We start from the raw sequence: 17,052 nt of genomic DNA on the forward strand, positions 1-17,052 counted from the left end.
TGCGCATTTATATATTCCCATGTATTCTAAATCAAAACCAAAACCATGCCAGAAATACCGCAATATCTGTTTATTGAACCGAATAAAGCATGAAAATTTAAATCGCTTATCATGAAACGTTCATCTTTTGACTACATATTTATGCAAAAATTGAGAGACGTGTTAAAAGATTATGTGTTATGTGATTTGTGTATGTTTTTCAATTTATATTTTAGTTTGTATTTTCACGATTAAAATACGCCAGAAGGAATTTAGAACAAACGTGTAGAGCCAGCATGCTCTGTTTCTTACGTATCGGAATTGATTGCGCGCGATATCAATTTACCTGATTATTGGGGAACGTTCCGTCCTTGTCGATGGCGTTCACTTGGGTGACTTTGCTGCCCACCGGTTCACCCTCGAGTACGGTTTCCTGTTCTCGTTCAGTGAACAGCGGTATCTCGTCGTTAACATCCTCCAGCATGATGTACACGGTAGCTTCGGAAGCCAGCTGTTGAGCTCCATTATTCTGGTGGGATTAAGTTGGCCGCGATTACAAGACGATTATGCATCGTGTACCACTTGATGCCGACTCCTCGTTTTTATTCTCGTGCAAAATTATACGAATGCATTTACATCTAAATGTATTTCGAGCTTCTCTTGGATTACGCGCATTCAACATCATAATCTAATGCAACGATATATATTTTATTACTTGATTATATCAATCTTTCTTTCTTTACAAAAGCTTATATTACATCTATAATATTTAACGCTGAATACATTAGATTTTAACTTTGATGAGCCTATTTACATTTAACATTAAATGCGCAAAAATTGGCATTTTATCGCCGATACGGCAGAATATTATCGTGCTAAAGTTTTATTGTCATCAATCATTAGCTAATTTTAGATTATATTATTTTTATCAGCATTAGGGTAAGATATCTTTACATTTTTTCTAAAAGACGTTTCGATTACGTGTTTTCACTTGGAGAAAAGCGTGCGTATAAAAGACGAGTCATACCTCCACTCGTATGGTGAGATTGTACTCTTTTATGCTCTCATAGTCCAGCGGATGATTAACCTTAATATCGGCCCAAGTCGTCGCTTGCTCGGCGCGTTGCTGAAGGTAAAACGTATGAAACTTGTTCGTCTGCGCCGTCGAACCGGGCATTAAGTGGTAAAAGACCGTCGGATTATTGTCGATTCCAGAGCTGTCGACATACACAAAGGGGCGTATTACAAAGGCGCGCACCGGCTGCCCGAGAGCGCCGAGAACGACTTAACGAAACGGAAACGGAAACGGAAAACGGAAAAACAGAAAACGAGAACGGAAATTTCCTAAGGTAGAAGAGAGAAAGAGAAAAGGACTCCGTACATACATATCGATATTTTGAAGTTGGAACAACCGATATCTTTACGTGACTCGGAAATCGAAAGGGCAATTGTTACATATGTTATGTAATGTTTGACTTGCTCTTTCCAGTTCACAAAACGACATCGATTGCTCTAATTCCAAGATACGGATATACGGGATGCCTATAACTAACCGCCCATCCCTTTTGCCGATGTTATGATTCGCATTCAGATCACACATTTTAGTAGGAAAATATAATAAACTTGATCTTTTTATGTAAAGGTTGAATTTATTGTTATTGTGAGCATATAGCTATATTCAGCTCTAAATATAAAATTTAAATACGGATCTGTGTCAGAAAAAAGTTATATTTGCAAAATTTTTAAACAAAAGATAATTCAAAATCAATATGACGACATAATTATTTTAATATGTTTAGAAATGCACATCTATTATGTGTATAATATTTATTTGAGCCTTAAATTTTAATTTTAGCTTGTTACGCATGACATATAGTCTTAATTTATAAATGTATGTATAATAAATTAATGTACATAAAGAATATATTAGTACATACATTTTTAACAAGATACTGGAGTGTAATATTTTTTTTATTTATACATATATGCTACTTTGTTTTTGGATAAGAGCGAAGATTGTAAAAAAAAAACGAATGCCAATCAATAGAATATTTTTGCGAGAAAAAAAGTCAATTTTTAACTGATTCATAGGCAAAAGGAATCGTTCGTTGCGATTGTTTCGGGATATCCTGTACATATGTATATTGAAAAAAAGGTCGTTACTGATATAATGAGAAAAAATATCTTGAAATAAAAGATATTATCATGCGATGTGTCGCATACGCGTTCATTCACGCGCGAGCGTATGCGTACACGACTAGAGAAGAAAGAGAGAGAGAGAAAGAGAGAGACAAGTAAACGAAGTTCGAACGTTCGATCGTCGTTATGGAAAAAAGAAACTCCTTCGCTGGAGCTTATTAATACATCTAGGGTAAAACGAGAGGTAATAGTTCGACAATGGAATCTCACTGATCTCTATACGTTAAATATACGCGGCAGCGCGGCTCATCAGCCTTTTCTATCTTTTTCTCATTATCTTCGACACCGCCCGGTGCAACGTTCGAAGCCGGTATAATCTCGATAATTACAGAATCTCCGAACGGTGTTGTGCAAAAGTGGGTTAATCCGAGGAAATAAAAAGGAAGAAAAAGGAGTCGTATACACACAGCTGGGCCAGCAACATGAAACTCCGCATTTCAAACTTAATTTACTGAAAACTACTTCTGCTTACAATGAATCAATCCTCTTTTCCACAACACCGTGTTTCCCCTATGCTACAGACGCGTGAAGCTGATATCTTTATTGCGATACTTAAGATGTGTAACGATCAGTATACGTTTCAATTACTATTTCTACTATGCACCGGAAGTTAAATGGCGCTTGAAATTATACCGGTCAAAGCCAGTTATGTAATTCAGCGTATAGCGATCAGTGGTGGATTTTACCTAACGCGCCGCACGTCTTTCGCTTCCCGTCGTCGCCCGTTCCTTTTCCTTTTTTTTTTGTTTCCCTTTTCGTTTCTCTGTTCGGTGCGCTCAACACACAACTGCGCGTGTGTATACAATTATAAGATGTGTTATATATGCGCGTATTAACAAGAGAGCGAGCTCTTAACCGAGAAGTGATTATAACCCTAGGCAAAGTTCACGCAGTCAAAAGGCACATATTTGCTGCTCTATCTACATTCCCGTTCGCTCGCGCGGGCCAATTACTATCCACGACTGTTATCGCTGTTAATTCGGTGGCAGAAGTGTTACAACCCCTATTGTATGGTGCTGTGTGTTAAAATGCACGAATTCGAGCGAGCGCGGAGTACGAGCTTCGTGAATGAGTGATTAGTCGATCAGACTGTTACTCGGTGACGTATTGTCATTTGCTAATGTAGTTTGTGGACTGTTATACTCTCTTCAAAACAATGGTAATTTATTCTAAATTTACGTAAGTCTAGCTGTTGGAACTTATTAATATCAGGCAAAATTATAAGCACCCTGTATAATATATATATATTAAACTATCTCAAATATTGATCAATTAGTTGATTTGCTAATTAATGTTTTAAATCTGATAACATTAATATTTACGTCTGACAATAACGAAACATTGCATTATCGTATGAGATGTTATATTTACATCTCATTAATATAATATAATAATATTAAAGAGCTATCATTGTAAAAAGATAAAAAGAGCTCTTTTCACTGCAAGAGGATAAAAGACAAAAAGACAAATGAGTGCTATTATTTGAAGATTATTCCATTATTACTGCACTTTAAAATTAACCTTTATTTAAACAACTTGTCGTCAGACGTAGATATTGACATTTTTTTTCAATATAATCATTTAATATTTTTTATTTGTCATTCATTAATGGCTGCATTCCGATATTCACTCAGTCAGTACTGAAAATCTATATTTTTCTATATTTTACGTCACGTATACTATATGTTTACAGTACTCTGACAGTTGCTGACAGTAAATATCGGAATGCAGCATTAACACATTTAATTATACAATTATACCATTCGGCAGATATAAAATAAACCACTAATTAATGGAACTAATCAATGAATAAAGTGTAGATTTACATGATCAAACATTTCATTTTAAAATTTGATAAATCATTGAAATTGTTTCTATAAGAGAGTTTATATCGTGTAAAATATTAATTAATATCATAATTAAATATCGGATAAAAGATGCATAAACTTCTGCCTTTGAAATCTCGCTCGAGCAATTATCGCGCTCCAAGGCAATGAAAATTATGCGGAATTCATTAACAACAATTAGCTCTCATTTACTAATTTGCGATTCGCATAGTATCTCATTTGAAATTAATGATTTCAATTATGCATAATCGCCTAATCTCCAATTTGATTTGAATAGGTTTAATTAATTATCTTGCCGATAATAGGAATAGGATATACTATAGGAATGGCTACATTAAATCGGAATTTATTTTGCGTGTCGAAAATTGTCGCGCAAAATATTAATTATTCATAATTTTATTTAGTCACTTGCGTAGTTAAATCAGCAGGTGAACAATTTAATAATTTTTATCTCCATTCTGTATTAAATACGCAAATTTTATCAAGCATACGAATTGCTTTTAATCTATTTATTTAACTATATACAAGTTACTATTGGGGATCGTCTCAAGGATCTCTCTCCTAATTAATCCCTGAGAAACCATAACAGTCTGATTCAATATAATCATTCGCATGTCCGAGCTCATCTCATTGGTCGAACGAACCGCACGGCTGTATTACATACGTGTTCGATCGTCCGCTCGTCCGATGTGTACCGTCCATACACGCGCGCGCGCGCGCGCGTGTGTTTGCGTATATGTATATGTGTGTGTTATGCGTGTGTGGTGCGTGCGTTTCCTTGTCCCGCGCGTATGAACGTTGTACCGCGTGTACACATCGCTGTAGACAGCCGTCGTGTCATCCGTTAGACGTTCACCGAAATGTTCATCGATCCGAAAGGATCCCGCTGTCTCCCAAGAGGAGATTTCTCTCTAGTTCAAAGGGTGTACGACCGAAATTGACAGCGCCATTTGTCAATTCAAACACGGGGCACGATATTGACTCTATCTCACAGGATGTCCCAGAATCGCCGGTCGATTTTTAATAATTCATATTGGCCGATTTGAAATTATATTTAATTAGAATATCCGAGGAGAAATAGTATTTAAATTATAATATGTAAAAAAATGGAAAATTCTTTGTCTGTAAGCGATTAGAAATGAGGAGCTTCTTAAACTAGCTTGTGAAATTAAATGAAAAACTGTTGTTTACTTAATTTTAAAAAGTCTTTTCTTTTCTAAACTTTAATTAGAGGTTTGACTACGAAAGTACTTAATATCACAACTTAATAAGTTCCACAAGTGATAGTTTTCTGCGGAATTTTGTTGGGAAAACTCTAAATTCGTAAAGCATTCTCATTAAGATATTGCAATAAAAACGGAAAGAAATAAGAACGAAAAGTAAAATCTGAATATTTTCCAAGACGACTTTTCCTAATTCATTAAAGGCAATTTCGTCTATCGTTACTTTTTAACCTCTGTATTTTTAAGTGAGTTATAGTGAGATTCTCTTGCTTCACGAAAGTTTAATTCTTTAAAATTGATAAACCTTTGATTAAATAGATCTTTTAATTTATTAAATGAAAGAATGTTCTCAGAGAATGTATTCTTATTATAATCTTTACATAAAAGTGATTCTTACCCTTTCCGGGTGTAACGGGTGTAACCCCATATATATAGAATCTTGAATTGAACACGTTATTTAATGGCCGCTCGTAAAAGTCAAAGTTCGCTCTCGCGGACTACCCCTTTTATTACATATGATTTACAGTATGGCATTAAAATGCCAATATAAATGTCAACTACGAAATCATTGCCCTTTACAGGAAGATTATTGCGAACATAGTACTAGAAGGTACTAAAACGAGAAATAAATCTTAAAGATCTGTCTGTTTTTTATATCTTGTTGTAATATTCTCTTTAAAGAAATTTTTATGCAAATAAAAACGAAATTGTTATTAACTTTTGTTATATATATTATATAATTTAAATTCAGTCGTGGAATATACTGCATTCTTTCGAAAATTAATGCGATCTTGGAAAATCTTGTTATAACATGAAGTCGAGAGCCAAATAACACAGCATAAGATGACGCAATTTAGTGACTGTACAATAATTTTAATATCGCGATCTACCTTTGTTGGTCAGCGAATTGTATTTTATACAACTACATTATACTGCAATCCTATTATTTGATACGTTTAAACGAGATACGCATAATTACTATTAAACGAGATTATAGGCAGACAGCGAACTCGTGAAAATTGAATCAAACGCATCGTTAAACACACGTGATCTCCGGCGTAGATGTAAATCCCCGGGTTTCAAGAGTTAAATGTAGGAAACGTCTCAGCCGTTGTGCATCACGCTTAACGAGATCTTTGAAAGATTTAATCTTCGGGCATCGCCGCTCGGTAGCGCCGTTAGCGGAACAAGCTCGTTTGTGAATACGCGAGGATCTGTTAAGTGCTCATGTTTCGCCCGGAGCTCAATCATTTACGCGCGGCGCCGTGTTACGTTTTAAACATCGTCGCGTTTAAGTTCACCCGTCATCGGAACCTAGATATTGCGCGAGACGTGCACTATCTCCCGCTCTCTCGTCGCTTAACTTCGAACGGAAAGTGAGTTTCAGCATTAAAATGTCGTTTCTCGGAAATTCTTAAAACGTCATCCGGATCTTAAGTCACGTTCGTCTCAAGAGCGAAACGTATCTTTCGAACGCGCTTCGAGGGCGACTTTATATTCGAATTTACTAGAAATTACGTGAGAGAGCAAAGATTTTGTTCGAAAAATGTAGGAGAGATAGTCTCGCGCGCGGACATGTTTCGAGCAACTTTATTTAAATACGCGGAAGTATGTCCGAATTGTGCGGGAAATGGCACTTTTATGTATATACAGGTAGAAGGATTTTCCGTGAAAAATGTTGGCATCTCTTTTCTGGAGATGATAAAACTAGCCTGGCTCGACATATATTTTACGATTAATCCCGATAACATCTGTTTTTCACGTCAGCCGTATTTTTTCTGGCCGTATAGAAATCAAGCGATGTTATCTCTTTCATTACGATAGCAACCAGTAAGGATTATGTGACGTACAATTCATGTTTATTTGATGAACATTTTTATGCTGTGCGTTAATTATATTGCGTATTATTAAATCAAAAGTTATTCCATAAAAACTTTAAGTTTTATAACATTTATTTATGTATTCCCGGACTTCTGTAATTTTTAATTTAGTGTAACGATAAGAGAGAAAATTACATAAAAACTGGCGTTCTACTAATATGAAATTTTATCATGCATTCATAATTTACAAGTTTATTGCAAGACACACACAGTACACAGTTTGATGTTCTATATTGAATAAGTTCGCAAAAGTTTCGAAGTCTCGTAGCCAAAGTTTATCTTTAAAGTAATATGTTTGCGTGTTACAGAGAAGGGAATATAACTATAATCAGAAACATTGAGAGCAAATCATGAATATCTTATAATATTATAATGTGTACATATTATAATATAATATTCTATTATGTGAAATATATTAACTTATATGTATTGATATAAAAATGATTAAGAAATCGTTAATTATGTACGAAACGCAAATGCATTTCGTAATGAGAATTCTCTTCTGAATATTAAATATATTTTGATTTACACATTTAATCACACTTACGGCGATTTTTCTCGCAACTATGATCGATAAAACTATATCAGTATATTTTTGTCAATAATTCATTTATTGTTCTTTATAACAGAAAACAATTCGTTTTTTATATTTGTCGTGTAAAAATCCGCAGGGCGTCGAAAGCTATGTGTCAAGCGGAATGCACCGAATTCTGCGATTGACAGCAGTAACGAGAAATCCCGCGATATATTGAACGAATGGACAGTAATATTGACACAAACATTTTTGATAATTGAAACTCGCGAAAAGTACTTTGTCGCAATTTTATAACAGAATACGAAAAACGGCAATTTTTTTCGTGATACGCAATGTGTGCATCGCATCGCGTTTTTATGTCATTCAACACAGCCTACTGGTCAATATTGAATTTCAAAATAAATTTCTAGTGAAACTTATAAGTGCACACGCGAATTCTCGACTCAACCCGCACGATTATAAATATATGCATGGAATGCTAATGACGTTTTGCTCTCAACTCAGTTTTGATTATAAATATATTTTTTCTTCATCTGTAATATGTGAAAATATATTGCATAATATTACCTTTATCATTATATTTTCTTCAGTTGCGAAATTAAGTAATGACATAGAAGATTAAACAACTGTCTTGAAAGTATATATATTGCAAATTCACGAAATAAAATCTCATATTTCAGTCAATTCCACATTTTTGCTTCAATAAAAATTTTATTTATTATTTTATTACCAAGACATTTAATATGGATATTATCAAAAATACGCTGAAGATAATAGCTTCCAATTAAATTTACGTCAAAGCAAAAACTATGATAGTTGAAACGACTCCAAAGAATTTGTCGTTGAAAAAAAAGCAGGGAATCTAGAACATGGTATAACAGCGTATCAAATAAATGACGATTCGAACGATTATCAGACCGGCGATATTGGATACTCCATAGCGAGATTATTTTGATCAAAAGATAATTTTTGCAATATCGAAACTGTTCTGAAACACTCATTTAAAATTCGTTTAAAACACGGAATATATATAGTACACATTAATATCGACAAAAACCGTAGCAGCTTTGAATCGCGCGATTAATATCCCGGAATATATGACGACGCAACTCGATCCAAGCCTGTCGTTAAACACAAAGAACTCGAACAATGACGCCACTTATTACGTTGCATCCTTGAGAAATAAATTGCAACCATCAGCATTATGTATTCTGCATAACCGAAAAATACATGTACTTTTTATGATTTACAATTGTTTAATCAATCGAATTTAGCTCTAATCTCAGTTACTGTTGCCTTCTTGTATATATTAAAATGAGATTATAATATAACCGAACTCAGCCAATTCTTAACGTAGTATTAATCAATATAAAAGTATCTTCAAGACGCATTTTGTATTTCTAAAATCTATATGTATACACATAAATATCATATATATGTAGATTTCTGAACCACCGAATATTTTTCTCAATTTTTATTCGTCAAATTTTTTTGCAATCTTCACATTTTATATTGTTCGTACGTTGAGCAAATTTTTCGTGAAAAAATTCATTCGTTGAAATCGAGCTGACAAAAGAAAGGTTGCCTCATTTTTTGCTTTAAAAAGCACGTTGGAGGTTTCTCGCTTGTGAAGTTACACATTGTTAATGTTAACACATAAAAGCTCAGAACCTCGTAATATCAATATTGATTGGCCGTTCTCCGTTTGGATAAAATCTCGATTTTTCCGCGAAATTTAATTCAGTGCTTTATTAATCACGCGACCGCGGGCGCGGCGCGGCCCGCGGCATATCAAATAAATTCACGTCGCCGTACAACTTTTCGCTGATTAATTCCGATTGCTCGTTAGCGGCCGCCAGTTGAAGTCGAATGTTAATTTAGGAGAATTTCCACATTACCGCCGTAATAATAGCGCAACTCGTGCCCCTGACAAATGACGCTCGTACGGCGATTTTAATTGCTCGTTACCTGTGGACGACGTCTGACGGACGATATCACGTTCGCGTGTCGAGTGGTTGTGTACACCGTATATGCCCGGTTAGTATGGTAGTACAGCTCATAAGCGTGATCCTTAGTCCGAAGGTTTTGCATTTGTGAGTGTGTGAGTGTGTGCACGCACATGTTGTACAACTACGTCAAGTGTGTGTGTGTGTGTGTGTGTGTGTGTGTGTGTGTGTGGGCAGAAAGCGAGCTTGTATAGAGGTAAGACTGTCGCATAGAGTGATACGTGTAATTAAGTTACAATAAAAACAAAGGACAGAGTTAGAAACCTTACAACCCCAATCTGTGCATAACCACCCCTGAACCATTGGTGCGCGGTGACGATGCAAGTATGTCTGTATTTATGTGTGTCGTATGTGTGATTACGAATGCCCTACGTAAGGGAGCATATTATTAAATAATTCCAGTACAATTTCATCCTTGCGAGAAAAATCTTTCGACGTTACGCAGCAATTTTCATAAATACATATCTGGGTCATACATATCCAATTAGACATGAAAATGTAACAGATGGAGATACTTGTTTTGCGACAACATTTACTTTATTTTATAAGAGAGATGTTTTCCTTGCAACGATAAAATTGTATTGGAAAAATCTGTCGTCGGCTCACAATTGCCAGAAAGATATGGGAAATCAATAATACCGTTTTCATTTCGAGTCTCGTGAGAATTCACAATGCCCCTCTCTTTACTTTTCTACAAAAGAGAGGAACAGGGAGAAAGAATTTCTCGCCACTCGTTTCGATCTGCGAGCATCGCGTAGCGGCGCAGGTCAATTAGCAAATGCTCTTGCTCGCTCAATTCTAATTGGAGAGGTATATATAATTACTACTGTACTGTTCGACGTGTGATAAGAGACACGGTGACTTCAGCAATCAAAGATGCTCTAACTATGTTCATCAACTCCAATCTAAATCGTTACTCAACTTGCTGTCGAACGGCGCACAAGAAAGATCTCGCCGCACGAAAAGACACTACGAGAACACACTACGCTCTCGAAGAATAAAACGAAAACAAAAAAAGGGAAATAAAGAGGAGAAACCAGAAAAAACGTGATTACCACGTCGTAACCTAACGAAAGGTAAGCAACTGACGAAACATGCCCAAAAATTAATTACGGCATTCATGAAACTTATGTCGATGATTGGATATATTGAATGAGTATATGCATGTCCTGGCGACGAACCAAGATCTAAAATCGATAGCGATAACGGACAAACTGATAACAACCAAGGAGGAGTAAAAACGAAATATGTATGTACAATACGACATACTTGGTACACGCTCGACTGCGAAGTCAGGCATCGGAGGGGGGGGGGGGGGAGGATCAACGAAAATCATAACTGCTCGATCATTTGCGGCCGCAGCTATAATGCTTGACTGACTCACGCGACTCCGGCCACCCGGGGTAGGTGACGGAGTCTTAACACGAGCACACACACAACGAAAAATGAGACGAAAAGTAAATTTTGAAAAAAGCCAATCCGGTGCGAAGGTAACTCAAAACAGAGGAGGAAACAAACGAGGCACGCATGTGAGTGATAAAACTATGATGAGAGAGAAATAAGAAAACGACAACGGTTGGTTCAAAATCAATAATATGTAATCCAGGGAAGCATCTATTTCGTAAAACATGCCCAAAAATATGTTTACGGCACACACAACAAATGTATGAAAGATAGATAGATAGATAGATAGATAGATAGAGAGAGAGAGACAGAAAGTTCTGCGTCTAATTCCGGGCGCGCGAGAGTTCGTCGTGATATACAAAATAGCTGGCAGTTACTGTAATATACAATATCGCTATTGAATCGCAGCGCAGAAAACAAACACGTGACTTAAGGTAACGACGTTAACGGTTTGCGGCTTAATACGCCTGTGTGGTACGGAATTAATGTTAATGCGTTTCTTGCTAGGCCCGCGAATTTCCCGACGAGAGAAGCGATTATCGGCGGACAACATTATAGTGTGTGTGTGTATAATTATTATAGCCGGTGACATCTCTGTATTGAGGCTCGTGTGTGCGTGGCGGCAACGTTGATGAGGAAAGTTCGCGGAAAACAAGCGGACTAACGCGAATGACGAAACGTTTTGCTGCATCCCTTTCCGGGCTATACATTAAGCCAAGATCCTAACGAGTAAACTCTCCGGAATTAATCCTCCGAAATGTCACTAACGTCACAGTTCGGTGTGTGAAATTTGTATAGTATTCATGAGAACATCGCTTGAATACACGTCCTCAAAATCGACAGAGTCTAGCTTAATAAGAATATTTATTACACTGATTGTGAGAGCATTAGACAAAGAAATCGCATAAGAATTTATGCTATAAAATAGACAATTTTCAAAATTATAGTAGAACTTGATTCAAATATCGTGCAAAAATTATTAATGTTTATTATATTAAGTTATACGGTATGCTGTAATGTCACGCGAAAAAAGGGCGAGAGAAATAAGTAGAAAATACTAGTTGGAGAAAATTATAAAAAAGTACTCTCGTATGAAAAGTGTATGCTCCCTTAAAAAATTCCAACTAGACTACAGCTTTGCCCGCAACTTCGGATTATGCATTAGCATTATTTCTTGTTAATATATTCGCGAAGAATCGAATCGTGTTTAAGCGAGATAAGCCCGGGGAATATTTGCGTGACACGGGCGTACAGGACTCACGTATACTGAATTTACAATAAAATGTATTATCTTGCGCAGACAGCGCGTGACCGTTGCATCTGGCACCTCTTGTGCAGCATGTACGTATGTAATTAGCCAATTCGTTCTCGTCGGAAGTCCATGTGTCTCTGCGAGACCGCCGTTAAAAGCGGTATGTCAAGCGCAAACTACCCATTACTAACGTTTTTTTGACACGGCTTTTGGTATGTCCGCTACGAAAAAGACGCATTTGCGCCGGTCAGCTATATATTTTTCCTCCAACATACTATCGCACGATTTCCGTCATGACTTATTCGCGATATTTCTTGCAAAGTTACGTATTTTGAAATTTAGGATGAGACAAACATATTTTCTTCAATCTTTATGAAGTAATGAATGTGATACGTAATATATAAAACACAATACATCGAACAACAATATAATACATAGAATAATACGTATTATCTAAAAAATTGATCATAGTTTTAACACTAATTAGATAATACAGAGTATCTTTCTTTTGACTTTAAGTTGATGCAATCGACTTATGTAACGACGATTTGTAAAACTGTTATCTTCCCGTTCATACGAGTTAACAATGATCTTCACGCAACAATAGGCGAATAATTAATATTTAACAGTAACCCGGGTCTACTTGTGTCGATTGCTATGCAACAATAGGACCTCGCGCTTTGTTCGCGGAGAATTGTACTTTAGTGATAAAGGCGCCGAGAGGAATACTCGATGCGGCTGTTTCTCGGCTCTCTCGTACCGTTTCTTATATTCTCGCGAATTGCGAGGCATGATCTACGGATGAAAAGCGGCCTTTGGTCGCGTCGTTTATTCAATTTAGTGTACACGAGAGAGACGCCTTACTGGCGTCACGGTAGAAAGAAATTAAATCTCGCTGCGGAATCAATTAAACCACTCGCGGAAGAATGAAAGTAGCTTCGTACCTGCGCGTGTTGAGATGCAGCAAAATGTTTCAAGAACATAATCCGCTCGGGGCGGAGCTGACGTAATCGCATTGTTCGCATAAGTGCGTTCGCGTTCGAGCCGAAAAGAGATAAAACGTCAAACGCTAACGAGGCCGTTATCTCGCGAACGGTCATATATATCGTGCACCGCGCCTATATATATATGCATATATTGTGTGTCCTGGCCCGTGTGAATGCGTCTCGCGTGTGTTTGTACAAATGCAAAAGACGTATTTATACTCGAACGAGAATGGTTCCGAACCTGAAGCGATGGTTCCTACGTAATGTTTCCCAGAAGGCTAAAACTTGCAAAGTGCAATTTAGCACCTATCTCGAAGAGTACAACAAAATATTTTGACCGTTGTTGGTACTCGCAGTAGTAACAATCAATATAAGAAATCTAGTTGCTTTCGGAAATTATCTTTGCTAATTTTTGCGAAGCTAGATGTTGTAACTTTTCTTAGATAACTTAAATTGAGATACCTCACTATTTAAACTTTTTTTTTTGTTACTTGCTAATCTGAGTCCCCAAGTTTCTCGATCCGCCAAGAACCATCGCTCTAATGACCACGTCCTGCGCCGAAGATCCTCTACGAACATTCCCTACGATCCTTGCGATCGCGCAGACATGTCCCCTGTACACTCGACAATACGATCGTGCCTTCCACGAGGTCAATCCTATATGCGAACATAAGTGTGTAATGCTTGCGAGCGAGCGAGCGAGCGAGTATAGTTGGCGCGCGTCGCCTCTGCGAATAGTGTGTCTGTGTGTGTGTGAGTGTTGAGTGTGTTGAAATGCGGTGTAATGTGGATTCGTACACAATATCAATTAACGTGCACAAGAACAATACTGCCACGAGATTGCGTGCAGGGCGGGTTCGTGCAGAGAGCCGCACGGAGCATTGACAGTGTGACAGACCTGGCTTTAATAGACACAACTTTAGCCCCGACGGCCATGTTCTCTTTAATGTAGATCGGGCCATACACTACGTGGTCCCATACGGGCGGATTATTCGCACGGTCCACAACGTCAATCTGAACCTCCACCGTTCGCGACAAGGGTGGGTAGCCCCTGTCTTTGGCCATCGCCTCCAGCTTGTACGTCTCGCGCTACGGCCAGACCGCGTGTATCAACAAACGGGAACAAAAAACAACGGCGTTAGTGTCAAGGCGCCAAGGCTCGTGGCAAAAAGGGAGAGTACATAGTACATGTTGCTCCCCGTCGTTCTTTTTTTTTGTTTTGTTTTTGAGAGAGGCGGGAAGAAGCTTCTCTCTCCCTTGTCATCCGCTGGGTAGTCACTCGCGACGCCCTGCCATCTCGGCCATCCGCCAACCGTCTGGAACGTTTGGCGCGAGCGCGAGCTCGCATTATGCACGCACCCTCGTGCACGAAAATTTGCACGTACGGTGAGAATTATTATAGCAAAAGCGCCCGCGCACGATTGCGATGCGTGGTTTCTCGAACAGTACGAGCTCCGGATGACGAGCGGCGTGTGATGGACGATCGACGATCCGCAACCCTGTATTTTCTGCGCGTGAATATCGCAAAGAGGCACACAGCAGGTTCTCTCGCTACATCCTTGCCTAAACTAATATTGAGCACGCTAGAAACGCCTGTAGAGAGGGCACGTTCACCGCTCCGCTTTCCCGCATTTTGCACAATTATTGGTTGTTATTGCGTATATATTCGCTATATGATCCGCGCGCGGCTATCGCTGCGTCTTCGGAGTCTTTGAAGAAGCGTGGGTTCCTCCTTGCTCGTATTTGCCGAGAGAGAACGAGAGTCTGTTCGACTGTCAAATGGAGTAAGTTTAGAATTATGGAACGGATTTTAATAGAATAGTAAGAGAGTTCTGTAGATTTATATCGTTTGAAATTTGTAACAATCCTGCAACTATCTGTTATAAACTTTGTTAGAAAACAAGTCAGACGATCTGATTACGTAGTGCTCGAAGATAAAAGTCTCTCTACCGCAATATCCATGTTACTGTTAATAAATTGCATGTGGAAATACTATAATATATAAATTAATATATTTTCTTAGGAAGTTTTATAAATTTTTCATTTTACAACAAAATGCTAAGTCAGGGCAACAATATCAGAGCAATCAATTTTAAAGCTACAGTTATCGCTTACATTTATTTACGATATTTAAAACTTACTTCACTTGAAAATCAAAAGACTCGAATTGTATCCGAATGATATCTGGCCGATTGAACCCTCGCTGTCTCCAAATATCGTCCAAGAGCGATCGCCGCGGCTCGCTACAGTACATATTGGGAAAAGATAGTGGTAGCAGTATAGTAATAGTAGTTGTTGTAGTAATAGGAGAAGGAGTGTCCGCCAATCAGCGATCTACCGCGCCGCGCTTAACCATAAGTGCTTCCGCAACCAAAAAGGAGGAAAAAAATATGGTATATATATCGTGTACCCGGTTGTGTCTAAAAAGAAAAGTGTATATAGATGTACGAGAAAATGGACAAAATAAAGATCGAATGTTGTGATAGAATCAGAAACGGAATAGAACAGAGGAATAAAAAGAGAGAACCTAGAGTATGTCGGAAAGTAAATACAAGTGCATAAAGGGAATCGATGGGACAGAAAGACAAATAGAATACGTGAGTAATTGAATGGGGAGATAAGCAAAAAGGGGGAGCGAGACAGAATAAGGGGGTTGATCAACACAGAGAGAAAAATAGAGAGAGAGAGAGAGAGAGAGAAAGAGAGAAAAAGAGAGACAGAAGGGACAGCACTGCATGGCACGGCACGGCATGTCACGTGTCTTGTCTCGGTCATGTCGTGGCATACAAACCTGGCTTTCACCGACGTCACTACAGTACCCACTGTGACATTTTCTTTGATGTGAGTGGGGCCGTATACATTCAGATCCCACACAGGTGGTTTATTGTTTCTGTCTACGACGTCTAACTCAACGTCCACGTCTGCGGACAAGACTGGCATCCCTCTGTCGGAGGCCCGTACTCGCAGGCGATAGCTGTCACGCTAGTGGCAAAACATTGGGCCGTCAACTTATAGGACATTTTCTTTCGGGATTTTATAGTTGGCGGTTTTTTTTTGCGATTGTTTTCCGTTTCATCACGCTTTTTACTTTTCTTTTCTTTCGTTTTTGTTTTTTGTTTTGTTTCTATTTCGTCTTTTCCGTTTGGAGTTTACGAAAGAGCTAAAGCGTCACTCGGCGTCGAGCGCGTTCCACATAAGAAAGTACCCTCGAACGGTCTTTCTGCTTTTTATTCGCGAAATTGAAACGGAAGAAGAAGAGAGAAAGAGACGAACAGATAGAAAAGATAGACGGAAAAACAGAGAGATAAAGGACCGTGCAGTCTCGTAGGTATCCTGGACATAGGACGACTCCGTTGCGTGTTACCTCGGTGATAGATTCACTGTCTAACGTAAAAATCCATTAATTTTCCTAATAATTTTTGCCCAATTTAATACAAGTGCATCGCTCGCATAAGAACAAGATTTATTGCAATGAACTCAAACATGCTGTGAGGTGAGTATACTTTCGTGAGTAGTTTCGTGATTGCAACATACAGTGGCATGATGATGACGGATGATGATGATGATGATGAGAATCATGACGATGATGATGGTGATGTTGATCGTGATTAAGACGGTAATAACGATGGAGATACTACATCGCCGACTTCTGCTGATTAACAAAGTAATGATAACATCGATACAAACATGTGCATTCGGTAATCGATTTTAATGAAATAAGTATTTAATGAAATAAGATTA

The 17,052-nt window shown here is 37.9% G+C and overlaps 1 protein-coding gene across 3 annotated transcripts in view; it reads right to left on the minus strand.

Annotated features, from left to right (window-relative positions):
* The window catches only part of LOC139776236 (neural-cadherin-like), a 199,609-nt gene that overhangs the window by 130,122 nt on the left and 52,435 nt on the right, over positions 1–17,052 (minus strand). For 2 of the 3 annotated variants that reach the window (XM_071712780.1, XM_071712778.1), the window contains 3 exons: positions 16,103–16,293; positions 1,007–1,196; positions 326–508 (listed from right to left, as the gene is read on the minus strand). In XM_071712780.1, coding sequence (XP_071568881.1) covers positions 326–508; positions 1,007–1,196; positions 16,103–16,293 — 564 coding nt within the window. Of the gene's footprint in view, positions 1–325; positions 509–1,006; positions 1,197–14,209; positions 14,401–16,102; positions 16,294–17,052 lie in introns of all 3 variants that reach the window. The other variant, XM_071712779.1, reaches the window with a different exon arrangement.

Source organism: Temnothorax nylanderi, unplaced genomic scaffold (assembly GCF_030848795.1).
Source record: "Temnothorax nylanderi isolate EJ_2023f unplaced genomic scaffold, tnyl_v1.0 TNYL_tig0115_pilon, whole genome shotgun sequence".
Classification (NCBI taxonomy): Eukaryota; Metazoa; Arthropoda; class Insecta; order Hymenoptera; family Formicidae; genus Temnothorax; species Temnothorax nylanderi.